We start from the raw sequence: 25,311 nt of genomic DNA, 5'->3' as shown, positions 1-25,311 counted from the left end.
ATTATTCAAGATTCTGCTGATGTTCTTCTGGCAGAAGGTTACAGGAGGCATGAGATGCAATGTTCAAGGCAAAGAGGAAGATAATTTGCCATGGGCATCCATGTAGGAGTTGGAAGATAAGAATGAAGTCAAGACATCAGCCTTGTCTTTAGGTAATGTTACAATGCTACCATTAGGGTGAGATAGAGGAGGTAGTATATACATGTATACTCTTATTCATTTCATTATACAGTCACTGTTATCATCCAGACATAACAAGAGTAATTAGTACCTGGAGGAAAGGTAAAAGGTGCCCCCTCTCCAGATCTTGTCATTTGCAAAATTAATATATTAGAAATTGGTTGCCATAGTATAGTAACATGTGTTTTTAGCTAATTGTATACACTATATAGATTTGTAATTAAATGAATTTTTGTATATCATATCTATCTAGTGTTTCCTGTTCTGGACAACTATTCTGTCCTGTCCTTGAACATTTTTGCACCCCTATTATTTTAGATCCAGAGCACATATCATACTTTCCCCACCTTGTTACAGCACTTACTATTATCATGGTTGCAAAATAATTTACACAATGGAAATAATGAACACAACCCTAACTTCAGTCCTTTTAAGTGTTTGCTTGAAGCTGAATGTTTTTGTAATGTAAAAACATTACAAAAACCAAAGAAAGTTTTCCCACTTATATTAGTTAAGTATACTTTACAAAGCAAATTATTCTTCATGAGAAATTATGTTTTCATTAAGCAAACAAAGTTAGTGTGTGAAATATCTTCACGACCAACTCACTTGTTTATGGAGGCTGTTGACTTCACATCAGTTGCCCTAGTATTCTATAATGCAACGTACACACTTCTTTTCGATGTGTATATTGGTTATGTAATGCATTAAAACCCACCTGTAAATTAGCTTCCCTTATTCACTCTTCTAAAGATGTGTGGCACCCACTTCTATAGTGTCTACAGCATTTCTTCAGTCCAAAGTAAATTAATTTAAATTTGGCTGTCATTAGCTAATCACCACTATCTAAAGTGATAACAAGATGACATATAATTTAATACATGTGGAAAGATCAGTTTATTGACTATGTATTTGAATATCATTATTATTATTATTATACAGTATCTCCATGGAGTATAGAGACTCATCATGGGAAACCCATGATAACGTTCATACACACAAAAACTATGATTCCTCTCCTTAAACTCGTTCACTGTCAGGACACTCACAACTGATTCTGGCAATTCATTCCACTCATTCGCCACTCACCATGCAAAAAAATCTAGTCTACACATCCCGACTAACCATACTCGTACACAACTTTCATGGATGATCCCTAGTTCTCCATTTGTCATATTGAAAAATTTCCTGTGCATCAATTTTATGAAAACCCCTTTAATATTTTATACATTTCTATTGTGTCCTCTCTTTTTTGCCTATCAACTAACCTTTGTAACCCACACACTTTCAACCTATCTTCATAGGGAACATTTCACAGACCTGTCACCAGCTTGGTCCCTTAGCTTATCTTGGCCGCACACAAATCTGGTCCAGGTGACCAGATTTGTGTGCGGTAGTCAAGATATAGCTGAATCATAGCCTTATAAAGAGAGATAATAATTTCCCTAACTTTATTTGTTAGTGTGTTTTTCAAGTCCAAGTCATCCTTTGAGCTGTTTTACTAACTTTTGCAATATGTCCTCTGAACTTCAACTCTGTCCACCATTATCCCCAAATCCCTTGCCTCATCAATTTCTTGCAATTCAGTACCATCAGTGTAATACACGTATGTAACGTTTTCAACCCAAAGTGCATAACCTTACATTTCACAACATTAAATTGATAATTGTGCCCAGATCTGGACACCAGGGTTTCTTCTTGATGGGGAGGAAATGGAGAGGATCCAGAGGCGAGTCACCAAGATGATAGCAGGTCTATGGAATGAACCTTATGAGAATAGGTTGAAGATTTGTGGGTTGCAGAAATTTGTTGATAGGCAGAAAAGGAGTGATATGATTGAGACATTCAAATTACTGAAGGGTTTCTATAAGATTAATTCAGAGGATATTTTTCAGAACAGGACTGGTGGTGGAAAGACTAAGGGCCATCCATGAAAACTGGGCAAGAATGTGGTTAGCAAGGGTGTTAGAACTAGGTTTTTTACTTGGAGAGTGGTGAATGAGTGGAATAAGCTGCCAGAGTCTGCTGTGGGTGCCATGACCGTGAATGAGTTCAAGGCAAAGTATGATAGATGCTGTGTGGATGTTGAATAGTCGTTCTTGACTTGATGTTTAGGGCCTCCCTCAATGAGTCTAAGGACTACTTGGAGTTGCCCGTAATAATAATTATCCTTTGCTACAATTCCAATTTATTTAAATCATCCTGTAGAATGATTTTATCATCTTTATCAACTGTTGCTCTTCTCAGATTTGCATTATCAGCAAACAGCTGAATATTTCCCCTTAAATCTTTCCCTATATCATTGATATAGAAATTCAAGAATAGTGTCCCTGTTACAGATCCCTGCGGTGCTCCACTAGTTACCCTCATTCTTCTAGATTCCATTCTACCATACTACATTCTGGTATCTCTCTGTCGCCCCCCCCCCCATCTATGCTACTGGCTTCACATCCATTCTCATTTGCTTCAACTTTTGTTTTCCATGTGGTATTCTATTAAATGCCTCTGCAAAATCCAGCAGTATCATGGTGTAGTCATTTCCTTTATCCAATTCGATTGTAATTTTATTATAACACGTGAATAAATTACTAAGACAGAACCCACCCTTTACAAAGCCATGCTATCCACTATAATAGAGTATCGTATCCCTATCCTCCACTGATGGATTTTACCATTAACCAACTTTTCCAGTAGCACTCCTGATATATCAATTGGTCTGTAGGTTGCTACTTCTGTCTTTGAGCCACCTTTATGTAATAGAACTAATCTTACCCTCTTTCATCTCCCATGGAACTCTGCCAGAACTGAGAATTAAACAATTTCATCAGAGGCAATGCCAATTCTCTTGCACATTCACGTAGTACATAGGCTGACATGCCATCCATTCCCACTACTGTATTCATTACTGATACTTTATGTAAATTCTGTTGGAGGAATTAAAAGTGGAATCTACATCAGTGATCCAAGATATAGATATTCTCAATAAATGCAGTTCTGAGTTTTCAAGATTTGGGGAACTATTTATATAAGTTGCTTGGCAAGATTAACACCCTGGTTACAGGATGCTTGAAATGGCATGAAAAACCACCATGTTTGGGATCTAGAACTGAGTTTCAAAAGTGGTGGTGAGATTCACATAATAAAATGAAAATACACAACTTCAGCAACCTCCTTCAACTGCGCTGGAAAGACATTTAAAGGGAAATGACTTCATTAGGACATATGTTTGTTAACAAGTTTGTCTTTAATGTTATTATTTAAATCAATCCCGTGCTCTGATGATATGTTGAGTACATCAAAATATGATAATAAAGTACATCTTATTTATTCCAATTTTGTGCTCTTAAGAATGCTCAGTGTTGAAATGAATGATAACTAACATATAAATATCATCATCATATTCCTGTTCCTGCCATGTACCCTCAAGGGGTGTACAGGATATGACAGTACTACATGAAAAAATTACATCATTACTAACTTCCTATCTACAATTTTCCTCCAAATCAGTCTGTTACTTGCCAGTTATACATATAAATATGTGTTATGCAAATGCTAGTTTTAATTTGTACATAAGCTGAATTCATGACTAAACTATTCAGCAACAGTCATAAAACATGACCAAACAATTCTAATGCAGACTCTTTCTTTTAAGGTTACACGGTGATCAGCATTCATATTTATGAATTTAGGAACACAAAACACACGTGTTGAAAAGATTATTTTACTGATTAATAATAAAATAATAACTTTACGTTTCGACCCCTGCATTGAGGTCATCTTCAGAAGGATAAATGTGTATAAGAACAAGCTACATGCTGTTGCACTCTATACAAGTAAATTACATCTACGTTGTTAACTAATCTTTTTTCTTAGCCTGCACTCTAGTGAAAAAAAAAAAAATTAAATAAATAAATAAAATAAAATAAACAAAAATAAAATAAAAACTACAATAAACTCTGTAAAGTCCTCACGTACTAGGATTCTTCTGGAATTGTACAGTTTATATTGTTATATTATGATTATCTTCTGGATTTGTACAGTACAGGTTGCTATTGAATGTTCAGGAAGAAAACAAAAACAAAAAAAAAAACCTTCACTAAGTCTTCTTGTATTGAGATTTTTCTTCGTGGTTGCTATGAAGGTTGTAGAGGGGGTCCTCCACATTCTTGGAATTGTTAGACCATCATTTTTATTCAGATTCGGATCATGTTTGAGCATTTCACATGTTTCCTTGAATTTCCTTGAGTTTCAAGCATGTCAAATGCTCAAACATGATCCGAATCCGAATAAAAATGATAGTCTAACAATTCCAAGAATGTGGAGGACCCATCTACAACCTTCATAGCAACCACTAGAGGGCAGACTAAGAAAAAAGATTAGTTAACAACGTAGATGTAATTTACTTGTATAGAGTACAACAGCATGTAGCTTGTTCTTATACACATGTATCCTTCTGAAGATGACCTCAGTACAGGGGTCGAAACATAAAGTTGTTATTAATCAGTAAAATAATCTTTTCAACATGTGTCTCTAAATTCATAAATTCATAAATATGAATTCTAATGCAGGTAAACCTCGATATATGTGATTAATTCATGCAACGAGTACTATATATACTGAAACTGCACATAGTGAAGTTAAAAACCAATGGGAAAAATTCTAATTCATCCATGATGTTTTGGAACATGCATCAGAAAACTTAATTTATGCCTTTGAAATATTTTAACTGTATATAATAGAAATATAAAGAATAATGAAGAGCAAGTAAGCTAAAAAGCCTTTGTGTTAGAGAAATGAATTACAAAATGAGTGAAAAAATACATATGCTACTTTCTACAAAACATATTTGTCAAGCATCATCTGAACAGTTATAGCCTTTTTTTCTATTCATAAAAGTTATGATAACAGCTAATTCCATTTTCTAGGGTTCGGTGAAATAACATGCTTCTTTGCACATTTGGATCTGAATCCATAGTTTGTTGTTTAACAGTTTCCAAATTTTATAATATCTGCTCGAGTTTCTTTAATGAAATTTCCTTTGAGACATACTTCTCTCATTCAGTCACAGTTTCTTCTTTCTTGTTGTGAGAATGCCAGTGCTCCAATTCTATAAGATCTGTGTCAGTGAGCAGTGAATGTGAATATAGCTTTCTCTTACAATTACAAAAGTTACTTTCGAAGCAACAAAAGTCATTTGTGCTGGAAAGCAGAAGATATTTTCACTCAGCCCTCATTGTACTAGCCATAACTTCTTGTCCTAACTCATAAATATTTTCAGTAGCTTACATAATGTTAAAATTCTTCCAAAATTCACTCAGTGAAATTGCACTTTTCCCTGTTGCATCTTGCACTGCTTGTGCAAATGTTCTTCATAGATAATAGGTTTTGACTTGTATAATACGTCAGTCAAATCCAATAAGAATAAACATAAAGTTATTACTTTGGATGTGAAACTTGACATTATTAAACAATTTAATAATGGTCAAAGCAAGGCAAACATCAGCATGGCACTAGGCCTCAACAAGTCTATGGTACGACTTAATCTCCAAATCTCATGAATACACAGAACAAGGTAAAGTTGTATCAGCATCATTCAGTATGCAGTGCACTAGGAACAGATCCTATTTTGGTCAAAATAGAGAATATTTTAATAACTTGCTCACAGACTGCAATCAAAAATGGATTCCAACTGATACCAATAACATAATGGTAAAAGCACTTAGCCTGTTTTCATTGCTCAAAGAAAACAAATTCATACGGGATACCACATTTTTTTCTGCCAGCAGAGGGCAGATTAAAAAGTTTAAAGCTTGAACCGGAATGCATACATTACAAGGGGAAGCAGCGAGGTGCCAATAAAGATGCAGCCACCAAATTTCCTCCATGCTTAAAAAAATAATAATAATTGAGGAAAATAATTACAATAACTCCAAAAATTTTAATGATGATGAAACCAGCTATTATTAGAAGAAAATGCTATCTGGAACTTTCTTAGCTAAAAATGAAGAATTACAATCTGGATTTTTCTGTTGGAAGGAAACACCGAAGACTATTTCAAATTGAAACCTAGGCTTTTTATTATTCACTAAATCTGAGGGCTTTAAGTGGTTGCAACAAAGCACCACTTCCTGTAATTTGGCAGGCATATTAAAAGTCATGAGTCATGCAAGCTTTGAGGACTGGTTCAAGAGTTATTTTTGTCAGGCAGTCAAACTATTGTAAGCAAAATAATCTTACATTTAAAGTCCTCTTAGTTATTGACAATGCCCCTGGCCATCCTGCTTCACTTGAATGACCTGTGTGAAAATATAAAATCGCATTTTTACCTCTGAACACTACATCTACCATCTAAAGATCTGGTGGTGGTGGTGGTAGTGGTATTTCCTCCAACCAGGGAGGGGGAGATATGTTTATAAGGTGTTACTCTCCCTACCAGAGTCCCATTTATGGAAACAGAGCATAGCCATGGAAAAGCGGGGTTGACTTGACTGGGAGAGGCTATATGTTGTACAAGACCAACCGGTTAATGGTCCAAATTGAAGATTTCCTCAAGGGTATCCATTTTGAAAAGGATTAAACAGGTTACAAAAATTATTCCAAAAACAGTTAAGAGTTTCATTGTTATGGCTTTGAAAAAGCCATAACAATGAAACTTTCTTACACAGTGGAAAAAATTTGTTGAAAGGAATGGGAATTTACATTATAAAATAGTGAAAATAAAGCAAAGACTTCAGACCACTCACCTTTTGTGTTTTATTTCACTGACATCTCTTTTGTTGTGTGGAAAGCTATCATAATGGAAGTATTACTTCCATTACGATATCCTTATACTATGCCCTCATACTAAAGTGTTATATTTTTAGGTAACTTACTGATGTGTAATTCCCCCCCCCCCACACACACACAGAGGAACTCATGATAAAATATTCATTTTTATCAAAATATAATATCATTTATATGTTATATATTTTTAACAAACTTCCATATTCTTAAAAAACTCACTTCATAAATACTACGCATTACTGAAAAACTTACTCCTGAAAGGATTGTTACATTGCAAATTCAAGAACATTTTTTTCCCTTTCCAGTATACTCTTTCAGAAATTGCTGGTGAAAGTGGAAAAGACAAAGCCTGTTCAGAAAAAGCTATATATAGAGAAGGAAGTTATGATGGCAGTGACATTGGGTCAACTGGAAGAGTGTCTCCATATTCACAGAGACCACGAAGTTCAACAATCAGTACCTCTAGAGAAGTTCAAAAAGAGACATTAAGAAAAATTAGTACAGAAAAAAAACCAAAAAATTTAGATAATGTTCAACGCAATAAAAATCCAATAATGAATATGTAAGCATTTTCTTTAATTTTAACATTTTTACGTTAATATAATATGGTTTATTAGAGTTATTTTGAAATGTATAATATTTACAGATTCTGTCTAGCTTTAAGTTTGCATTTCTGAAAAAAAAAAGTATTTGGAAAGTGCTGCTTCCCGTAAACCATCATACAGTCATCCTTACATTTATTACATTTAAACCATGGTTATGTTTCTGGAAATGGTGTGTGTGTGTGTGTGTGTGGCAGAGTAGCTAAAGTTATTGCTTTGGTAGGTTCCAATCTCACTGATGTAGTATTTGTAAAACCCCTTTTCAGACTGTATAGCTCTCTGAAAATTTATGAGGATTATTTTAAAAGCTATCTTGATGGAAACAGATGGTTAGACAATGATGCAGTAGATGTCTGCTTAACATGATGCATCTTACTATGGCATTCTTTTGTTTTAATATCAACATCCACATGGTATACATATGTGATTTTGTTTAATTTTGATATCTATATGTGACTTTTCTTTTGGAATGGATTACAATAAAATCAGTCCAATCCACTTTCCTGAGTCACTGAAATTTTTTTATTTTTTTTTTAATTGAAAAAAGTGCAATTTCACATTGCCTATTAGTGACAAGTATTGGAATAAAACACTGAACCAAAGGACTTCATGTCGTATATAATTGTGGCATTAAAGTAATTATTAAACATAATTAATTCTGTTTGAATTATACATATTTTTGGTCATAAAATGTTAAAAAAATATGACTTATAGATAAACTGACCATAGATTTTTAATTCATACATATGTTCATACAATATTGCCTACTGGTTTCGCTAGTAACTGACTAGCTTTTTAAAGGCTTGCACAGTACAAAAAATTGATAAATGCAAAAAAGGTTTAAGAATACAAAAAATGTTAGTACCTGTTAGGTACTAACATTTTTTGATAAGATAAGATAATCATATTAAGATCCTACCATGAAGAACCATAATGAGACAAACTTCCTGATGTGTAACATGAATACTTTTCCTGAAGAACTAAAAAGAAAGCTTAAATCCTCACATCCCATTACAGTGCCTAAAGTGCATAAGGAAGAAGTGCCACTTTGTCCGATTGTAGATGGCAGGTCCTCCCCCAAAATAAAGGGAAAAATCAGACAAACGGACTCCTACATTAAAAATTCTCAACAATTTGTTGACAAACTTAAAAATATGAAGATAACACAAACAGACATAATGGCCAGTCTAGACATAGTATCCTTATTCACAAATGTACCAGTAGAAGAAGTCATGAATATTATCAAAGATCTCTTTCCTGCTGATATTACAAAGATGTTCAAGCACTGCCTACAATCAAATTTCTTCAAAGTTAACAAAAAGGTATACCAACAATTAGAAGGCCTAGCCATGTGCAGCCATCTGTCATCATCATGTGTAGACCTTTTCATGGAGAAATTTGAAAATGAAATCTTCACCAATATTACTCCTAAACCTTCAATATGGTGGAGATATGTGGATGATATCTTCATCATATGACAACATGGAAAACCTACATATGTTTGTCAGTAGAATCAACTCACTCCACAATAAAATCAAATTTACTCTAGAAGTAGAAAACAAACGAATAACTACACTTCTTGGACATACTAGTTACAAGACAAGATAACAATTTCAAACTGTACATTTACAAAAAACCTACGGACACTGGACGATATCTACATTACTCTTCAAACCATCATAGGTCGCATAAACAGAGCATCATCCACATGTTGAGAAATCGAGTCAGAAACTTTATCTCCGATGATGAATAAGTTCAGACAGAACTGTCCCAAATCGTTATAACATCGCAAAATGGTTATCCTCGAAACATCATCAAAAAATTTCTATACAAAGATAACCAACAAGAAAGAACAGTCTCCCAGCAAATTTCAACAGCAGTCATCCCCTTTATGAGTTCAATTTCCACCAAAATTGTGAGATTGTTAAAAGCCCATAACATCAGGGTTGTATTTAAACCAACTTCTAGCATCAGACAGGTTCTAAGATCTCCTAAGGACAGTGTTTCATTTTATAAATCTCAAGGTGTGTATAATATTCCATGCACGTGCGGTCTTTCCTACATTGGACAAACTTCAAGAAGCTTGGAAATAAGACAGAAAGAACATGTTGGCGATGTAAATCACAACAGAATAATCTCCAGTTTAGCACATCATTTTTCAACTTTGAACCACACTATAGAGATAACAGCTCTGTGCCCTACGTAGTTGATGATTACATGCATCGATTATTCAAAGAAGCGGCAGTAGTGGTACGTACAGGCAGCAACCTAAAGAGAAATCAAGGGGCCATACTGAACGATACTTGGAAAAATCTAATTATATTCTCTCAGTTCAACAGAACTACAGTACGCAAATAATCATATTATGCATTTGCATGTAATGCGTGTTCATGTTCACATTTCATACAGACATGTCACGCGAACACGTTACCTTAGCTACCTAATAGGTACTAACGTTTTTTGTATTCTTAAACCTTTTTTTGCATTTATCAATTTTTTGTACTGTGCAAGCCTTGAAAAAACTAGTCAGTTACTAGCGAAACCGGTAGGCAGTATTGTAAAAACATACGTATGAATTAAAAATCTATGGTCAGTTTATCTATAAGTCTTATAATTAATTCTGTTTAATAATTATTAAACAGAAATTTGCTCTCAGTGTGTTTTTTCATATCTACCAAATTTTAAGCCACTTGTTTTTGTTCAGTTAATTAGAGCAAGAGAGAGAAAGAAAAAATCTTCACTCTTTCATCTGATCTAAGAGAGGTTGCATCACTGCAAAAGAGGTGCAATAAAATCTTCTATAATCACTTGGGTTGCTCATGACACTCATAGTGAGATTACATTCATAGAGTACAAATAGATATTATTAACTATTATTAACATCAGACCTCCATGGAGTCGAGATTTATTGCAGGAGGTACACCAATCATGCACAAAGCTTATCTGTGTGGACTAGATATGTTTAGCCAGTATTCATCCACATGAATATTGGCAACTACTACTACTTCATTGACTGCTCAACTAGTTCCATGAAAATTCTTGTTTCACATCATCAAATTGCAAACTCTACTGCCTCTGAGACCCATTGTGGATTCAAGGTATTTTCCAACTTCATTGCTATTCAATTTAGCATACCTAGTAAACCCCAATATCAGCAAAATGACCTCTTTTGTAAAGAACATGACACACTTTATAGAACACACCAAAGATGATACAATAGAACCTTAGTGATCTGTTTGCAAGCCTAGAGATATCATTAATCTTTATTCATGCATAGGTTTCTGTGGTTAAGAAGTTTAATAGAAATATTCCGGTTTTGTGACCACATGTTTATTAGGGAACTGTTTTTTAAATACTAAACAAGTACTAAAAATAACCCAACAAGTTTCGTTAGTCGTAAGATTAACATCTTCAGGGGCACAAACTATAAGAAATTATGAAAAAATAAGTTCATTTGTTGGTATTATGAACATCAAAGAAGTTCTGCATGAGCAAATATCAAAAGGACGTACAAAAGAAGAGAGAACATAAATCTGGCTTAGCATATCACACAGCTTCTGCCACTCATGATGTACTCTGGGATAGAACAAACATGTCCTATATTGATAAGAATTGTTTCACAAGAAAATTCAAAGAGGCAGCAAATATGATTAAAATTCCTACACAATGCAACAAAAGCCAAGGTTTGATTTTAAATCAAGTTTGGTCATTGTTTATTAAAAATTTACCCACTTCAGACCTCGGATAGAGTGAGCGTGAACCACAGATCGTGACAACAAATACCATTTGTTGTCACGATCTAGTATGTAACGGATATTGTATTTTCAGAGAAGACAGAGGAAATAGAGCAGGAGGAGGGATATTATTAATGATAGCTGAAAAACTTCAACCAACAAAAATAGAAGTTAAAGAAGATTGTAAATCTGAGGGAAATGGTTCATTTGAGACTGTCTATTGAGAGATAGAGGCCAATAGGACAAAATGTATTGTTGGTTGCTACTGTAGACCCTGGGTCCAGAAGTAGATGTGGATAACATGTATTGGCAGTTTAGCAATAAATGCAAGCCAAGCAATTATCACGGGAGACTTTGACTAAGGGGATATAGATTGAAAGGAGGAAAGGGCAAATGCAAAATAGAAATGGAATTTATACAGTTACTAAGGGATAATTATCTGAGACAGCATGCGATGGAGAGGACCAGTGGTTTGACAGTGTTAGATCTAGTAATAGCATCAGAAGTTTCTATCTATAAGTACAGTAGCAACTCCACTTTCAATCAGGAAAAGTAACCATGCAGTCTTATCTTGGAAGGTTGCTAAACATGCAGAATTTTCAGTCAAGAAAGGGTTTATGTGGAATTACAAAGTGGGCGATTATAATCAGCTTAGGAAGCAACTTGAAGTAGTGCATTGGCATAAGAAGCTATATGGAATGAATGTCATTAGTACATGGGAAGTGTCAAAAATTGTTTGAGTGAGGCAGTATCTGACTGCATACCCAAGATCAGAAGGATAAACCAAGTAGGAATTAGGTTGATGAGTAGCAATATAAAGCAGGAGGTTGCAAAAAAAAAAAAAAAAAAAAAAAAAAAAAAAAAAAAAAAAAATTATGGAAGGAATGTAAACAAAAAGGTGATCAGCATGCTCATGGGCAATATAAAGCACAAGCAAGAAGTAACAAGTATGGTAAGGAAAGTTGAATCAGATGATTTTGAGAGAAAATGATTATGGAAAGAAAACTTTACTCAGTGCCAATGGTAGGAAAGTGACAGAAGCAGAAGAAATAGTTCAGTTGCTAAGTGATCACTTTACAAGGGCATATCATCCATATGGTGCCTTTGCAATTTGGAGCACTTGCTGTTAACATACCTCTTCCCAGTAGGTGATAACCTACCTATTGGTTAGAGGTCATTTGGATATCAACACTGGGGGCTCTGTGTTGTGAAATCCACAAGGTTGTATAGATTATGTGTAAGTCACTGGGACTATAATGGGAATATATCACATCTGATAACTGATTGCTAATAGTAAGAGAATTCCATTCATTGCAGGATCAATCATAATTAGTTTGTCCTTTAGAACAAACTCCATTGTGATATATTCTTGTCCAGTCAGGAAAATATAACAGTTCTCTTTCCTATAATCAGACAAACAGGAAAGACTATTAGCATAAATAATTATGCGATTATTGTAGCAAGTCAGGACCAAAGGACTATGCATTGGATACTCTCTCCTTCACAGAGGATTAAGTAACAGCAAACTATAGTCAAGAGCCAAGAGGCTATTTTTTTCGGTGGTGTAAATTAAGTTAAGGGGATAATAAATCCCTCATTATTTCAAAGCCGAATAAGAAACTCAAAGATAGAAATCTAAGAGTTTCATGCTGAAGAACTTCCAGCAAGTCCAAGCATAAGTCAACATTTGGTAGTACATAACTAGGGCAACTTGGAGCAAAGGTGGAGCAAGTTTCGATCACTGTCCTTAATATTTTCTCATAATGTAAAACGCAGCTCCTAGGAGATGTATTACTGTTTTACATTATGAGGGAAGGTCACTACCCGGACCAGTTTCGACCTTTATTGAGGTCTCATCAGTGAGTAGGTAGACCTGGATAATACCAAGGTTTAAGTGAACCAAACTTACATACTTTACTATTCGACTCTTTTCGATCTTCGAGTTTCTTATTCGGCTTTGAAATAATGAGGGATTTATTATACCCTTAACTTAGCAAACTACAGTATTATATAAAAGTGATTAAGAGCATAAGAAACTATTTATGAAGTTGACATCAGAATGCATACCCTGAACCTCAAGTTTGCATTAATTTACCCAAAATTGATGCTGGGAGATAGTCATTTTAAGGTCATGCTCAGCCCATTGGCTGTAGACTACCTTATATTCAGTTCTAGAGGTTGCTATGATAGGATGTTAGTTCTTTTGGCCATTACAGTTTTGAATTTTTCTACAATTACATGATTTAGCCTTCTATTCTATAATAACTATTTTGTTTGCTGGATGCTTGCAGGTTTAAAATCCAATAAAACATCAATAACTTAAATTTTCTTTCTTTTGTTCTCATACAGTGTTGTGAATCAGTACAATAACAGTTAATGTGAATCAAGATGAGTGGTTCATGAATGAGCCTCATAAAGTGAATACTGTATCCATAGTATTCACTTTATGCTGAGCATTTCAGAACACTGGCATCTTACTTTCCTCTTGTTTCACTCAGCTTAATTGAAAGTTCTATAGTTTCAGCTACTGGAATAAATCCTGAAACACACCCCAACTCAACATCACCAGAGTTCATGATTGGTACTGTCAACAAACGAAGCCTGAATGGCAAAGAAAATGGAGCTAGCTGAGGAATTGGATAAATACCAGATCGACATAATAGGGGTGATTGAAACAAAAAAAAACAAAAATTAGTGATCTCTTTCTGAGCAATAAATACAAAATGTTATATTCGGGCAATGACAATCAAGGAAAAGGAGTAGCTATAGTATTCAACACTAAATACGAGGCTAATCTTCTTGAATGGCAGCCATTATCAAGTAGAGTGACATGGGCAAATATCAGATTGGGGAACTGGACAATGAGACTTACTGCCTATGGTCCCACAGAAGGTTCTACTAAGGTAGAAGTGGAGGAATTTTTTGAGGCTTTAGAGAAAGCAACTGACACAATGAAAAAGGAAAAGTTGGTCCTAGTTGGGGGATCTAAATAGCAGAGTAGGAAATGATTGTCAGACATACAAAAATATTTTGTGAAAATTTGGAGAAAAGAGCAAAGCTAATAATCATGGCGAATACCTGTTGAATTTCTGTTCAGGACATGGACTGGTTATTACTAACACAATATTCCAACATAAAAATGTGCACAAATTCACATGGAGAGAAGAGGCAAGGAATAAGAAACGTCTCATTGACTATGTTATTGTTGATAGTGATGTTTTCTCCCTGGTGCAGGACACTAGAGTGTATAGAGGATTTGAAATTGGAAGTGATCACCATTTAGTCTTGAGCAGAATAAAATTGAATTTCATATTGAAAAGAAGAACATGTAAAAAAGTTTTAAAACGAATAAAAGTTGAGCAACTCTCAGATGTGAACTGTAGACTAAAATATACAAACCTTATTCAAGAAAAAAATGAAAGAGTTTGAGAACAGGAACCAAACCTTGAAGATTCAGTGGCAAGCCCTGAAGAAAACATTGATTGATTCAGCCAGAGAGGCATGTAGTGAGGTTGTCTGCAAAGATAGAAAAATCAGAACTCCATGGTGGATGGACACAGGAAGTTAAAGAGGCAGTGAAGGAAAAGAAGAAAGCATATCAAAAGTTCCTGGCAAATAAGTTAACTTTGTGCTCTTAGAGAATACAGAGACAAATGCAAGAAAACTAAACACTACGTAAAAGTAGCTATGGCAAGAACATAGAAAATAAATATCAAGAAAGTGGCAAGATATTCTGGAGGTTGTTGAAAAAGCTCAGAAATGAAGGAAAGCATGCTGTAAAAGGAATTAGAGATGATAAAGGTTATATGAAAACTGGAGAAAAAGATATCCCTGATGTATGGAGTAATTACTTTGAAAAATTGCTAAATGAAACAAGCAGAGGCAGCACACAGTGGTAAAAAAACACTCAACATGAATGCAATCAAGAATACATATCCATACTTGAAGTAGAAAAAGTCATCAATAGCCTGAAATGAAATATGGAAAGGCAGAAGGATTAGATGACATTCGACCAGAAATGCTCAAGTGTGGAGATGTAAAAGTCTTATAGTGGCTGCACTGCATAGCTCAGAAGACCTGGACAGAGGGACAAATTCCAAATGATTGATGATTGGTAGAGTTCTCATAGTACCCATATACAAAAAGGGAAATAAACTGAATGAGAGAATTACAAGGGAAGAAGTGAAAGGGAAGCTTGATAAAGAACAAGGTGGATTCAGGCCAAATAGAAGCTGTCAGGATCAGATTTTCACTCTATAACAAATAGTTGAGAAATCATGAGACTATAACAAAAGATCTCTATTTAAGTTTTGTAGATCTGGAAAAAGCACCTGACATGGTGTCGAGAAATGCTATTCAAAACACTACAGTTGTATGGTGTCAATGGTGCAAGCAATACTTCGTCTTTATTTGAGTTGTAAGTCAGCAGTTAGAATTGAAGGAAGTACAGGAAGATGGTTTAATGTTAAGTTTGGTGTCAGACAAGAATGTACATTATCCCCTCTATTATTTGTTATCTATATGGATCATATTATGAAGGAAAGTGGTATTAAACCTGATATCAAAATTGGAAATGTTATTATTAGCTCTTTGCTTTATCCAGACGATGTTATACTTCTAAATAATCTGCTACAAGTCTGCAAGATTCCCTGACTAAATGGAATAACTGTTGTAATAAATTTAGTATGAAAATCAGCAATAACAAGACAAAGATAATGAAAATTGGCAGAAACATTGAAAATATAAACTGCACTGTGAATGGAGAACCTATAGAACAAGTAAAATTTTAGCTAATTAGGCACGATTTTTAGTGAAGATGTTAAATTAAATATGGAAATAGACAACAGAATCAACAAAGCTGATTCTGTTGGAAGTTGGAAGTGAACTGAATAAATTTGTATGGAATAAGATAAAAATTAGTTAGACTAAATTAACTGTATAAAATGCAGTGTTCGAGCCAATTTTAACTTATGGATCTGAGAGCTGGGTTAGAAATAAAACACTTGAACAAAGACTATAGACCACAGATATGAGAGTCCTGGGAAAGATTAGGGATGTGAATAGATGGCATCAATGGCAATATCATATTAAAAACGAGGATATTAGGAAAGAACTTTACATTGTTGGCATCCAGGAATGTGTTAGCAGAGCTAATCTCAGGTGGCATGATGGCTTAAACAGAATGGAAGAGGAAAATTAGCAAATGAAGTGTTCTCTGCCAGGTTGGCAGGAAAATAACCCAGAGGAAGACCAAGATATAGGTTGATTTATAGAGTAAAAAGTTCCTTAGAAGACAGAAATATAAGATCTGATAATGTTGAGTCTAGACAGGTAACAGATTGATTTGGAGGAAAATTGTAGATAGGAAATTAGTGGTGATGTAAGTTTTTCATGTAGTAGTATCGTATCCTGTACATCCTGTCGAGGGTACATGTCAGGAATTTGATGATGATGATGGTGCCTTTGCAGTTACTGACATGACAGACTGATGTGAGAATTGAGGTAGATGATCTGGAGGTACTCAGTATAGTATATTGAAAAATATCAATGCGAATACAACAGTGGGCCTGGATGGTATGTCAGCTCATGTCCTATGAGAATGTGCAAATGAACTGGCAGTGTCTCTGCTGAAGTTGTTCAGTTTATCTCAGCTCTGGCACAGTTCCAAGAGAGCAGAAAGAGGGAAAGATAGTTCCGTTACATAAAGGTGGCTCTAAGACAGAAGTAACAAACTACAGACCAATTATTATCTACAGAGTGAAGCATTGGAAAAGTTGGTTAAAAGAAAAATTCAACAATGGGTGGATAATGTTAGATCCTGAATGAGGACCTTTTTATCAAAAGGGTCGTTCAGTCAGAATTTAACAAGAAACAAAATTCTGAACTAGAAATACTTGTACTTTTAGTCAAAAAGCAAAAGAAAAATATGTTAGAATTACCCTAGAAAGAAGTAAAGTAGAAATGAAATTTATATGTTTACGTAAAATTGTATTGTTAAGAAAATGTTGGTATTTTAAATATGCTCTGTGTAAGAATGTATGTCTAAGTGCGAACAAAGGTACAAAGGTTGCTAGCTAGCTGCCTACGATGACATAACGCCCAAAGCAAAAGCGTTCATGGAAGGCGAGCTGAACTCGCATTCAGCAAAAAGAGCGCTCTTCAAGGAGCAGGAGTGTGACACAACCAAGTAAGGGCGAATAGGAGAGCACGATGAGAGATCCTCCGATATGACAAGAGGGCATTATGAAGGGCAATAAAAGTGAGTTCACTCAGGTTTGAAGTCCCCTTTTTTTCCTGTTCTGATTTTTCTCATGTGGACCAGCAGTGCTGACCGATCGACATCGCCGGATGACAATCTCCTTCCTGGTTGCTAACTGAAGGAGTCAGGCATGCTATACATGAGATAACGGCATCCACCAACTCAGACCATCGTAAGAGTACTGATGCGAGACAGCGGAAAGTTCCCCCCTGAAGGACGACAGAGCTGACAACGATGATCCGCTAGATGAGCGTTAGTCTGGCAAAAGCAAGGAATGGCCACTTGTGTCGATCAGAGCTCCACGTGGACATGACTAGATAAAGCAGAAAGACATCTGACTACAAAGGACGGACGAAAGGAGCATGATGACCTCTCAAGACGATGGTAATGTATAGAAATTTTCTTATTCATGTAATAATTAGTATTGGAGAAAAGAGAGAAGAACAGATTTCTAATTGAAAGGAAAGAGAACTTTTAAGTGACTTTGTGCTCAGTGACTTGTTAACTATATTGGACTAGTAGCCTGAGAGTATGCAGCACTCTAAAATGCGAATGGAATTTTGTTAGCGAACTTTTGTTTAGATATTAAACTAGTGTTTTATGATCTGTGTGTATCTTTTAACCTAGAGATGTAAATAGTGTGTTTGATAATTAGAATGTTCCTTTACCACTTAGCTAGTGAACTAGTATTTTGATATGACATACTTTGATGTGTGGAAGTCTATTTGTATGCAATTTGATATTTAATAAACATGTTTTTTCTATGTAAGCCTGAGTTTGTCTGAGCATGAGACTGATTTTACCACTCGCAAAAGTTCGGACTTATGAATAAGGGGGAATTAAGGGAAGTTTAGAAAGTTAAGGCCATGACTGCAATGTTGAAATATTTATAGGCACTTAATACTTGAACAAGATTAGGTAATATTTGAACTCTGGGAAGGTTTCTTTGAGCAAGAATTTCTCTGTTCTAGGACTCTGACTGGTGCAGCTAAATCAAACAAATTTTGTCAGAGTTCCGAAAGGAGAAATGGCGCCAGAGAGATAGGTTAGAGATTTAAGCTTAGTAGGCACAAGAAGGATAAGGAAATAATAGAAAAAAGTAACGATGTAACAATAGGAATATGACACTTTATAGGGGGCAGCATGGCTTTGTAAAAGGTAGGTCCTGCCTCAGTTATTTATTCACATTTTACAATAAGGTGAAGCAGAATTGGATAAAGGAAATGACTACACCATGATAATGCTTGACTTTGCAAAGACATTTGACAGAATACCACATAGAAAAACTATTACGTAAGTTGGTGCAAATGAGAATGAATATGAGGCTGGTGGCATGGATAGGGGGGAATGGCTGATAAACAGATATCAGAGGGTGGTGTGGAATGGTGTGGAATCAAGGACTTAACTAGTGAAGTGGCCCAGGGCTCTGTACTAGGACACCACTACTCCTTAATTTGTACATTCATGATATAGCAGAAGATTTGAGGGGGATATAGTCAGTTGTTTGCTGATTATGCCAAACTTGGGAGAGCAATAATTGATAAAGGTGATATAGATATTGTGCAGGATGACTTAAATAAATTGGCGGTGTGGGCAAAGGACAATGGTTGTCAATGTAACGTTGTAAATTAATGCACTTTGGTATAAAAGGGTTACATACTTTCTATCATATTGGTTGTACTGGATGATAGGAAATTGATGATGATGGGTATCTAGGAGTGATGTTGGATAGAAATTTGAAATTCAGAGGACATATTGCAAAAAATTAACCAAATAGCTCAGAGGATTACTTGGATGTTGAAGAACACATTGACAAGTAAAGATAAGGAAGTTATTATCCCTCTTTATGAGGCTATGATTTGGCAACATTTTGACTACTGCGCACAAATTTGGTTACCTCCATTTATAGAGGACCTGGAGGTGGTAGAAAGAATTCAGAGATGAGTGATGAAGCTCATGACAGGTTTCTGGAATGTTCCATATGAGGATAGATTGAGGGATCGTAGATTGTAGAGTTTAGCCGACAGGCAGAGGAGAGGGGATATGATAACAACTTATAAGTTACTAAATGAGAGTCTATGAGATTGATACAAAAGAAATTTTTCAATACATGGACAGTAAGAGGGAAACAAGGGGCCACATTTGTAAGTTGTCTAAGAGAGTGGTTAGTAAGGACGTGTTGACTACTTAAGGGTGTGTACTGCTTACAGTGGGTATCTTAGTTGAATGTAGCCAGGCATGAAGTTTTACATTTTTTCCAGAGAAGATGAAATTCAGTTTGCTGTATTGGTGGAACTGTGATGTAGGAGATGGAAAAGCAAAGAGGGAGAAGAACTGAGTTCTTTTATTTAAATTAATGGGGTATTAAATCCCACATTGTTTTAAAACCGAATAAGAAACTCAAAGATTGGAATCAGAGAGTTTCATGCTGAATATAGTATAGTAACTATAAAGGTATCGGCGACTACTAGCGTGTACAAACTCTGGCAACTCGCAGCAAAGGTAGTAAAGTTCTGATTGCTATTCTTGGTATTTTTCCATAATGTAAAACACATTTCCTAGGAAATGTATGCTGTTATTACATTATGGTGGGAGGTCAGTATCCAGACTGGTTTCAGCCTTTTTTGATGCTTCATCAGTGAGTAGCTAGACCAAATTAATACCAAAGGGTATAGCGAAAAGAACTTATATTCTCTGCTATACGAGTTGTCAAAAAGGTGCACCCATTAAGTTACTTAAATATAAAGAGCCAATAGGCTTCATTTCGGCGATATAAACATTATTTAAATTAAGGGGATATTAAATCCCACATTGTTTTAAAACCAATTAAGGAACTCAAAGATTGGAATCAGAGAGTTTCATACTGAATATAGTATAGTAAACTATAAAAGTATAGGCAACTACTAGCGTGAGCTAATGCACGTAGTCCAAGTCTTCTTCTTCTCTTCCGTCTAAGATGTGTCGAGTCTTCTCTTGAGCAGGATCTTCCAGTCTTTTCTATTCCTTGCTGTTCGAAAAAGTTCCTTATATGTTCTGCATCCCGAGATGTTCTTTATTAATTTCAGCCAGGTAATTCTTGGTCTTCTGGGTCTTCTGGGTCTTCTTTTTTCAGTTGGAAAAGTATTGATTGGGACGTTAGGAAGTCTGTCTGAGTCCATGCGTACAGTGTGTCCAAACCATCTCAGTTGTTGTTTTCTAATTTTTTCTATTATTGTTTTTTTATACAATAGTTCTTGTCTGACTGTGATGTTTGTTTTCTTTTCTATCTAACTTGTTCTATTTATTTTTCTTAAGCATTTTGTTTCAAATGCCAGCAGTTTTTCTTCCTCTCTTTTTTTAACTGTCCACGCTTCTGCTCCATAGATGACTGTTGGTCATCTATGGAGCAGAAGTAAAATAATTATTGCTTCATATAATTTGATTTTGAGTTGCTTAGATATCTTGTTTGTTTTCCAGATTTTCTGTAATTTTCCCATGGTGGTCCATCCTCTCGCTATTCTGTGTTTGATTGTTTTGAGTTCATCTATTGTTTCTGTTAGTTTCGATCCAAGGTATATGAAGTTATCTACTTGTTCTATTTGTTCTCCGTTTAGGGTGGCTGAGATGGTAGTTCCGTTCCTCCCTATTTTCATCACTTTTGTCTTTTGTATATTTATTGTGATGTCATATGTTTTACAGGTTTCATTTAGCTTGTTGATCAACTTTTGTAGTTCATTTCTTGCAAGAAGGACGAGATCATCTGCATATTTGATATTATTTATGTTTAAACCATTGACATTGATTCCAGGCTCATTGTCTATTGCCTTCTTTACAACTTCTTCTAGATATATGTTGAATAGGCATGGGAATAATGGGCATCCTTGCATTACTCGTTTTTGGATCTCTATGGATTCTGTTGTGAGTGTGTCCTTTTTAATTATTGCATTTGTCTTAGAGTAATATTTTATTAGAAACTGTATTATATATTTGTCTATTGCTTTTTCTGGTAGAATTTTAAGAAGGATTTCTCTGTTGATGTTATCGAAAGCTTGTTTAAAGTCCACAAAACAACAATATAGTTCTTTATGGTCTTCCCAGCCGAGCTCTGCTAGTTGGTGTAGTGTGAAAATTTAGTCTATTGTTGAATAGTTTCCTCGGAAACCAGCTTGTTCTATGCCTATCATTTCTTCATAGGTGTTTTTTAATCTATTTTGTATAATTCTTATGAATATTTTATAGGTGTGAGGGAGTAAATTGATTGGTCTGTAATTTCTGCAGTCTCTTTTGTCTCCTTTCTTGTATATTGAGATGATCTTTCCAGTTCTCCAGTCATCTGGAATCTCTCCTGTTTGTAGTATTTTATTGAATAGGGTTGTTAAATATTCTATTGATATGCTGCCTCCATATGACCACAGTTCAGTAGGGATAGTATCACTGCCTGGTGCTTTATTGTTTTTCATCTGTTTTATTGCATATCTAACTTCTTGTAAAATTTTTGGGTGATCATTATTTTCTTCTATTGGTGGCATTGTAGTTTTGTTTCCTTGGTGGAAGATAGTCTTAAAATGGTTTGACCAGATTTTTCTTATATATTCAATATTCCTGGTTTCAGTCATCTTGTTGTTTATCATTGTTACTGCTTTTGCTGAGAATTCCTTTGTAATTTCTCTTACAGTATCATGGAAGACTTTTAGGTTGTTTTGTTGGTATGCTTCTTGGCATTTCTTAGATTTTTCTTCTAACCATTTTTCTTTGGCTTTTTTGCATAGGTTATCAACTTTATTTTTTAGTGCTCTGTATTTTTCTCTATTCTCTTCATTGTTTTGTTGGTTTACAAGTATCTTGGCCTCTCTTTTCTCTTCTATGGTAGCTATGATTTCTTGAGTTATCCACTGTTTGTTTATTTTGGGTTTGGAACCTAGAGTGTCTTTTGCAATTGATAACACTGTTTCTTTTCCTTCTTCCCAGTATTTTCTGCTGTTCTGGAAGATGGAGGGTTTTAATTTCAAGCACATCTGTTCTAAAAATCGACTTCTGCTTGAGCTATATTTTAGTTTTGATAGGTTGATGTTTTCTTCTTTTCTGATATTGTTTTTCCTGTTGAATTTTATCTTCACTTTGGCAGTTAATATTTCGTGGTCAGTGTCAAAATCAAAACTTCTTAATGTTCATACATTATTTACTGATCTTTTCCATTGTTTGTTTATGATGATATAGTCTATGCAGTTCTTTATATTACCATCTGGGGATGTCCATGTATATTTATTATTAGGGCATTGATAGAACAATGTGTTTGTAATCATTAGATCGTTTGCTTTACAGAAGTGGAGTAATTGTTCACCTCTGTCGTTAAGCTCTCCATATCCAAATTTTCTCATCACATCTTTTTTGTCTGCTGTGAACTGTCCTATTTTAGCATTAAAATCTCCCATCACTATAATGAGTTCTCTGTTTTTGGGATTATCTATTTCCTGTTGTAGTTCTTCGTAGAAATTTTGTATTTCTTCCTCTGAATGGTTACTGTCTGGTGCATATATTTGAATTATTTTAATTGTTTGATTTTTTTCTTTTGCTTGAAGTTTGGCTGTAATTATTCTAGGAGACACTGGGTTTATTTCAATTACTGAGTGTGTAAGTTTCTTTTCAATTAATAATGCAACTCCTTCTCTGTGTATGTTATCTTTTCTTCCTGAAAAGTACAGTCTTCCTTCTGGTAAATCCATGAATCCATCTCTGCACCAATGTGTCTCTGATAAACCTAAAATACTCCATTTCAGTCTTTTTAAATTTTCCTGGACTAATTGCAATTTTCCAGGTCGTATAGTGATCTTATGTTGAGGGAGGCTACATGTTTCACATCCTTGGTTGACCACATTGCTGATTTCTCACCTAATCTATGTGGTCTTCAAGTAGGCGCATCAGTTGTCCCGTACGCAGTAGCACTATCTCGGTTTGTAGACTTTCTCCTGCTCATGAAAGTTACTGGCATAATAATGTAGCCAGCTTGCCATGCCTCTGCTACATCCTTTGGTCCACCGCTCTTTATTTTTTATTCAGAGCAACCCATTTGGGTTTCCCTTATCCGCCACCCGGGGGACATGCCTGATAGGAGTGTGGTCTCCCCCAAGTATGTAGTACAAACTCGGGCAACTCGCAGCAAAGGTGGTAAAGTTCTGATCACTCATATAGCAGAGTATATAAGTTCTTTTCGCTATACCATTAGTATTAATTTGGTCTAGCTACTCACTGATGAAGCCTCAAAAAAGGCTGAAACTGGTCTAGGTAGTGACCTCCCACCATAATGTAACAACAGCATATGTTTCCTAGGAAATGTGTTTTACATTATGGAAAATACCAAGAATAGCGATCAGAACTTTACCACCTTTGCTGCGAGTTGCCTGAGTTTGTACTACGTACTTGGACTATGTGCATTAGCTCACGCTAGTAGTCGCCGATACTTTTATAGTTTACTATACTATATTCGGCATGAAACTCTCTGATTCCAATCTTTGAGTTTCTTATTCGGTTTTAAAACAATGTGGGATTTAATATCTCCTTAATTTAAATATGTTTATATTGCTGAAATGAAGCCTATTGGCTCTTTATATTTAAGGAACTGAGTTCTGTTTTGCAAGAAAATAGACAAAACAGTGATTTGGAAGCATTGAAGGTGACTAGGTTGGTATTGTCTAATTGAAGGATTGCATGGTGAGATCACTCCCAGGGCATTTACTGTAGATCTTATAGCTTCACATTTTCCAGCATTGCATGGTTTTTCATATGAGTTGTGAGTACCATCAGCAAAACTCTTGATGGGGTTTGAGGGTAGTGAGAGTGGATAAAATAATCCTGAAGAATACCTGCATTAATAGGAAAATCTGAAGAGAGAATATCTTCCACTGTTGCACACACAATGTGTGTTACAAAAGACAGACCAATAAATATGATGACATTGGGGACTTATCAAAAAATTGCCAAACCTATCAAATGTCTTTGAAATCAAGTGCAACAGAACTGATTTCTTGAAACATTTTCATAATATGTCCAGAGGTAGAGATATAGGCAAGGAGATCTGCTGTGGATCTTGATTAGTGAAATCCATATTGATGATCACTGATCAGCTTGACAGTTCTCCATTGAAAAAGTGTTTGTTTCATCTCTAAAACAGTCTATGAGATGGCATGAGTTTTGAAAGTATTGTGCTGTCATAATGCTGCTGGCCTGGTCGGCCAAGTGGTTAGCATGTCCGCTCTCCAGCCAAAAGGCTGCGGGTTCGAATCCCATCATGGGCATGGATGTTTGTGTTGTCTGTGGAAATAATAGTGGGCGGTAGATGGCGATGGCATAGTTGCAGTTAGTTGTAGTAGTTGGATTGAGTGGTGGAAAAGAGAGCTGTAGAGTAGGTGCCCCCCCCCCCTTTGGACTCCCTGGAGGTGTCATGTAATAATAATAATAATGAATAATTAAGTTTTGGTGAATATAGAGTACAGATTGGCTGATCTAGTTCAAAACATCGAGTCCACATTGAGAAGCTAATGAGAATTGAAGATTTACTCAAAGCCAAAAGCTTCCATAAAACAAACTATTAGACCTTGTATGATGCATGACTAAAGTCAAATTGAAAAGTGATGATTGCTGTCATTAGAATATGTTTAATACATTAACAGCTTCTTCTTTTTTGTCATCTTACCATGAAACAATGGATTAAGTTTAAAAAAAACGAATTATATAATACATATTATGTGTATTATATGTTATATAATAATATAATTCT

At 35.2% G+C, this 25,311-nt stretch overlaps 1 protein-coding gene across 2 annotated transcripts in view; it reads left to right on the top strand.

Moving 5' to 3' along the window:
• LOC150104795 (TBC1 domain family member 1-like) overlaps positions 1 to 25,311 on the top strand; it is a 533,214-nt gene that overhangs the window by 309,016 nt on the left and 198,887 nt on the right. For both annotated transcript variants that reach the window (XM_090395359.1, XM_090395357.1), the window contains one exon: positions 7,269 to 7,525. In XM_090395359.1, the coding sequence (XP_090251485.1) occupies positions 7,269 to 7,525 (257 nt within the window). The remainder of the gene's footprint in view (positions 1 to 7,268; positions 7,526 to 25,311) is intronic.

Source organism: Typopeltis vanoorti, chromosome 7, assembly GCF_054136105.1.
Source record: "Typopeltis vanoorti isolate ZY-2024b chromosome 7, IOZ_Tvanoo_1.0, whole genome shotgun sequence".
Classification (NCBI taxonomy): Eukaryota; Metazoa; Arthropoda; class Arachnida; order Uropygi; family Thelyphonidae; genus Typopeltis; species Typopeltis vanoorti.
The sequence above is the reverse complement of the archived record's forward strand: the minus strand, read 5'-3'. Positions and strand labels throughout refer to the sequence as shown.